This window comes from Vigna umbellata, chromosome 5, assembly GCF_029865625.1.
Source record: "Vigna umbellata cultivar VRB3 chromosome 5, Vumbellata_1.0, whole genome shotgun sequence".
NCBI lineage: Eukaryota > Viridiplantae > Streptophyta > Magnoliopsida > Fabales > Fabaceae > Vigna > Vigna umbellata.
In genome coordinates this window covers 61,454,969-61,460,674 of record NC_142169.1, presented here as the reverse complement: position 1 = coordinate 61,460,674, position 5,706 = coordinate 61,454,969, and the positions used below count along the sequence as shown (strand labels likewise).

At 37.0% G+C, this 5,706-nt stretch overlaps 1 protein-coding gene across 1 annotated transcript; it reads right to left on the bottom strand.

The window, feature by feature from the left end:
• Window positions 1-3,274: 3,274 nt before the first annotated feature.
• Window positions 3,275-5,062, bottom strand: GT72B1 (UDP-Glycosyltransferase superfamily protein). Its single transcript, XM_047310249.2, has one exon. The coding sequence runs from the start codon at window positions 4,812-4,814 to the stop codon at window positions 3,324-3,326; it is 1,491 nt and encodes a 496-aa protein (XP_047166205.1). The 5' UTR covers window positions 4,815-5,062; the 3' UTR covers window positions 3,275-3,323.
• Between the last annotated feature and the right edge of the window lie 644 nt (window positions 5,063-5,706).

Genomic DNA, 5,706 nt, shown 5'->3' with positions numbered 1-5,706 from the left:
AAATGAGAACATATTTTAAATTTTAAATGATTTACCAATGTTTTTATTTAGACAAATTAAAAAATAACTACTTTTTAGAGTTATGTTTAGTAATTAAAATTTAATTTACAAATATGAATGATATAGATAACAATATAATATTTTTTTAAATAATATAACATAAAAAATGAATTTATTAAAATTTTAACATTTTATGTATAATAAAAGGTTCAAAACAATTGGTGAATAGGTGAAACAGATAAAGATGGATCGAAGGTATTATCGTACCAGTCTCATGAAAGACAATTGAGGGATCCAGCCGTTGTGTGAACTTCAAACATAATTAATTTAAAATAATCTTATTTAATGTATAATAAAAAATGAACTGTTTATCAAAATGATTTTAAGTGTAAAATTTATTGTAAAAATCAAATCTAATTATTTCAAACAAGAGCACATTTAAAAAAATAATGAAAAATATTACTAAAAAATGGCAGTGTCAATAATTTTGACAGGAAAAGTTTGAAGTAGTGGGCTTCCGATTTCAACCCAGGATATTAATGGCATATATCATTTGAGATTCCTCTTGCGCTTTTTCTCTTTTTCAAATATTAAAGAAAGGTAAAGCCACTCACTAACTTCGGGTGCAGAATACAAATTCATTTTTATAGAAAGTTTTGTGATGTGTTTAAAAAGTTGGGTGTCTTCTACGATGAATAAAAGTAGACTGAATTTTGACACAGTTAATCATCATTAAGCCAAAATATTTTTATTGTTTATAAGAGTTAATGTTTCATTTATAAATAAATTGTTTATTCTTCTAATAATAACACACTATTCAACCACAAAAAGTAATAAAAAAAATATCAAATATCTCCTTCATAATAATAATATTTGTTAATCAAATCTTAATTGGTCATCTTAAGTCTAATCTTTAACTAAGACGGTACACAATTTTTCAGTATTCATTAAGTGTCTAAAGTGTAAAGTCGGAATAGATCTGTTAAATTCATTCTTGTTATTTCTTTGTGAAACTTTTTCACTTTTTTTGTTTTTACTAGTTTGATTGTTTTGTTAGTTTTAATTTGGTGTATCTCTTTGCATGTAACCGCTTTAGCTTGCACTAAATTGCTACTCTCTATTATGCTGAATTTTTTTTTCTTGAGTCGGTTAGAACCTACTCTCTATTATGATGAAATTTTAGTTGAAGTTAATCGATTTAAACACGATAAAATAACTTTGAATATGGCCATAAAATCAAAGTTAATGATGCACATAACATAATATGAACGTATATAACTCAAACAACTACAAAATAAAAAGTTTAAAATCCTCGTGATCTATGATTATCCAAATTGCAATACAAGGATTCAAATCGTGTATTGCCTAGCGGAATGACTCCAATCGGGAAAAACAAATTGAAACTCATGCAACCAAAATAAATGTCGATTTGACATAAAATAGAGACACACTTGATTCTTCATCTGTAATCGGAAAAAGCATAGCTCTCCCGAGATGGAGAGACAGAGTCTCTAAGCAAATCAAACTTTAACCAAAAGAATTAATTGTTGAGTTGTAATTGGAGAATGAGAAAAAATTTACCATATTCTCATTACTTGTACATGTCAAATGTTGTCATTCTCATCCTCCTCTTGATGATTGGAGTTGTTGTTTTTTTTTTTATGAATTTATGATTTATGAATGAGACTGAGATAAAGTTTTAACAAGCCCCGCTTCAATTTGTTTTAGTAAAAAGTTAGGTGTCTTTTGATGAAAATATACTGAATTCACCTTACATCAAAATAATTCTATCTCTTGATCGTGAAAGTTAATATTTTATTTATAAACAAAATAATTACAAATCGTCTCAACTGCAAAATATAATAATAAAATATCAAATCTCTCACATACAATAGTATTTGTTAATAAAATATTAATGGTCACAAAATAGACTTAAGTTCAATTATTGAGTCCATAAATTTTAAATCAGCCTTTAGACACGTCTCATCAATATTCTTGGTTGAGGTCGCGAACTAGGACAGTAGATGATGGTAAAAAAAATTAAGTGCCACTTTGTTTTAACATATTTTTTAATGTGTATGTGTTTAATGTAAAACCTGTGGTTGAATTAATTCGGCTTTCAAATTTTCAATTACATTCTCGGTTTGAAAATTTTGTAGGAACGTGTTGATAATCTGAAGGTGATTTTGGTCTTTAAAAAGTTAATTTTTGTATTTATAAAAAAAGAAAAGGATAAAATATAAAACATGTCTAAAAATATGTTTGGTCTGAAAATAAAATTATCCATTATCTTATATACTCTATAGCAGGCCGGCGTACCCTGTTTTGAGGAATATGAAACATTGGAAAATGTGAGTGAGTTGGTAACGAACGCAAAGAAAAGTAAAAATGCGAAACGGAAAATAAAGTTGATTTTGGAAGAGGCAAATGTATAAAAAATATATTATTTGATCCACTTAAATTTTTTACATGAGCTTTATTTATTTTTTACTCTCTTTTTTCTTAAAAAAATACAAAACTTCATACTTATTATCATTTCAGGATACCGTTCCTCCATGTATAAACAGGAGGCACGAATAAAATAAAAATAAAAAGTGGATGATGTAAAGATGGTGAAAGCAGCATATGCATAGTGTGGCTGACCAAGAAAATGGCATCCGCATGGGACGGGGCCAGAGACAAAAGAATACGAGCACTCACCACACCCACCCCCATTTTTGGAGCTGTTCCACAACAATGTCATAAAGTTCACATCACCAAAAAATTATAAAATAAAGACACACAAGGCAAACTCTATCAGCTGTTCCCCAACCATGATTCAACCACTTAATCCTAGATTATCAGAACAAATATTATTATGTTCAAGGCATTTTACCAAACTGAAGAAATAAACGCACGTTAGGTTGAAAGACATTTTAAAAAAAGTGGTTGAATGAGGTAAAACCATAATGAATTTCCTTACTACAATCATTCTAGTGGGCGTTGAGCTTTGTCAGGGAGTTATGTTATGTCACAAGACACTACACATGGAACCCTCCTCCTTCTAAGTTCTTATGTCTAATGCTAGCCACGTCCAGTTTTGGATATATTGTGATTCCTCACGGTGGAGCTACGAATTTTGTGTCCACTGGGGCCCTGCTCCTTTTGCCCAGCATACCTGGTCGTTATCATTGGGATGTGAAGCGCCACGTGAAATTCAATTTTATCATAACTTTTACACTTCACATTATACCCAATTATTTTTTTATTTATCTCCCCTTTTATCCAACTGAGATGAAAAAATACACGCATATTTATAATTAAAAATAAGTTAAGTGCAGATATTACAGGATGGAGGAGGAGGAGGAGGAGGAAGGGTTTGGTTTAATTTTAGGTGGTGGTGTTACGGTGGTTTTGTTGGCCCAGAGGAGGGCCAGATGGGAGATATGGTTGGTGGAGGAACCGTTTTCGGCCAGAGCCATGGCAGCGGCGTCCTTCAGATCCTTCATTCGGTAACGCAGCTTCTTACCCTCTTCACCTTCCATCAGGGACTTCACAACGCTACTTATTTCCTGTCTCTCCACCAAGCCATTATCGGCAACCTTGGGCCTCAGCGCCACTCTGACTTCTTGGGTCAGCATGAAGGCGTTCATCCTCTGCTCCGCGAAGAGAGGCCATGCGATGAAGGGCACGCCGCTCACCACGCTCTCCAGAATGGAGTTCCAGCCGCAATGGGTCAAGAATCCGGCGGTGGAGGGATGGGCCAGAACCTGAGGTTGAGGAGCCCAAGAGGGAACCACAAAACCCCTGCCTTTCGTTCTCTCCACAAACCCTTCGGGTAAAAAGTGAAACGGATCCGCCGCAGTCTCCGCGCTGAAATAAGCAGCGTTGGCGATTTTGTCGTTTGGGCTCTTCACCACCCACAAGAACCGTTGCTCACTCGCTTCCAGTCCGTGAGCAAGCTCGTTGATCTGAGCAGTGGAGAGGGTCCCAGCGCTTCCGAACGACACAAACAACACGCTCCCACACGGCTGCTCGTCTAACCACCTTAAACACTCCGACTCCACAGAGCTCGTTTCCATTCTGACCAAAGGCCCCACCGCGTAAACCGGCGGCCTTCCCGGTTGTTCCTTCTGCAACTCGCTCCAGGCGCCCGGTTCGAGCTCTGTGAAGCTGTTCTCGATTATTCCCTCGGCTTCTCTATACCTCTTCGCGTGGTGTAGGACCCACTTGTAGGCCTCGTCCTTGCGGTCCTGAACCGGGTCGAGTAATTCCCTGCCGTGAAGCGGAATGCAGCCGGGGATTTTCACCGGTTCTGGGAGGTCCCGGTACTCGCAGTGGACTTCCCGGTCGAGGGTTGGGAGGTGGAAGAGGAGGGAGAGGGCAGTGGCGGTGGATGGGAAGAAGACGTAGGGGGAGGCGTTGAATTCAGCGGCAACGTCGAAGGCGTCAGTGGAGAAGAGGTCGACGACGAGGGCTGCGAGTGTGTGGGTGGCGGAGAGAGAATGGAAGGCCTGACGGAGGGAAGGGAGGGAGCGGAGAACGACGTAGGACATGACGGTTTCGATCTTGGCGTCAGGCGGGAGGTCGGAGAGAGTGACCTGAGGGAGGAAGGTGTGGGAGATGGAGTCGGGAAGGGCCTGGAGGACGGCGATTTGGGCCTTGGAAGGTGGACCGTCGGTGGGGATGACGAAGGTGACGGAGAGGTTGTGGTAGCGGACGACTTGTTTGGCGAACTCGATCATCGGGATTAGATGGCCCATGCCAGGTGATGGCAACATGGCGACGATGGGAGGCGCGGGTGCCACTCGAGCTTCTTGTTTTGGGAGTTCCATGGCAGGAAGTTGTGAAATGATCTGTTTTGTTTGCTCTGTTTTGGGGTTGTTGTGAAGATGAAGGAAGAACAGAGAGGGAGTGTATATATATAGTGAGGGTGTGCTGATGGGCAGGGTTTATTAATTGGTGGTGAGTGCCTGCGCTTGAATTTCAGTGAAAATTATGATATTTTTAATTATGATATTTTAATAAAAGTATTATTATGTGATTGATTTATGATTGGAGTATGGTTTTTGTGGAACGGAGGAAAAAGAGTTTGTAATTGATTTATTTGGTTGGTATTTAAGGAGGAGGAAGAGGCAAGAAGAAGAGTTAATATGTATCTAGAAGGAAAGGGTTGGGTGGGAGAATTTGTGAATTTATGTAGTGGCGTTGGGATGGATGATGTCAATTCAAACGTAAGGCTTATGTGATCATAAAACTATTTTCCATATGCCATTCTTCTTCCTCTTCCCTCTCTACAACACAGACGCTGTGTCCATTCAATTCCACCTTCCGGTCAAATGCCTCGTCATTCAAATTCCAACTCTTCCTTTTCCAACATAATTAATAAAAACAAATAATTCTTTGGCACCAAAAACAATTATTTGACCCTATTACCATCACAATAAATAAAAATAAAAACTTTCTTTTTTTCACACCAAAATCATTCATTTCATATCCTACTGAATAAAACAGTCACTAAAAAACATTGATTTTTTGTATTTGTAGGAAAAGAAAGAATGAAAAATAGTATTAGAAGGGTGTATAATTCTTTATGTATCAAAATATAATTGTCCTTGATAAAATCACAAATAATACCATCGTGCTCATTTAATTAAATATAAAATTATTTGTTACATATATAGAATGTTATATTTTTTATTAAATAATTTCACTTTTATGTATTTA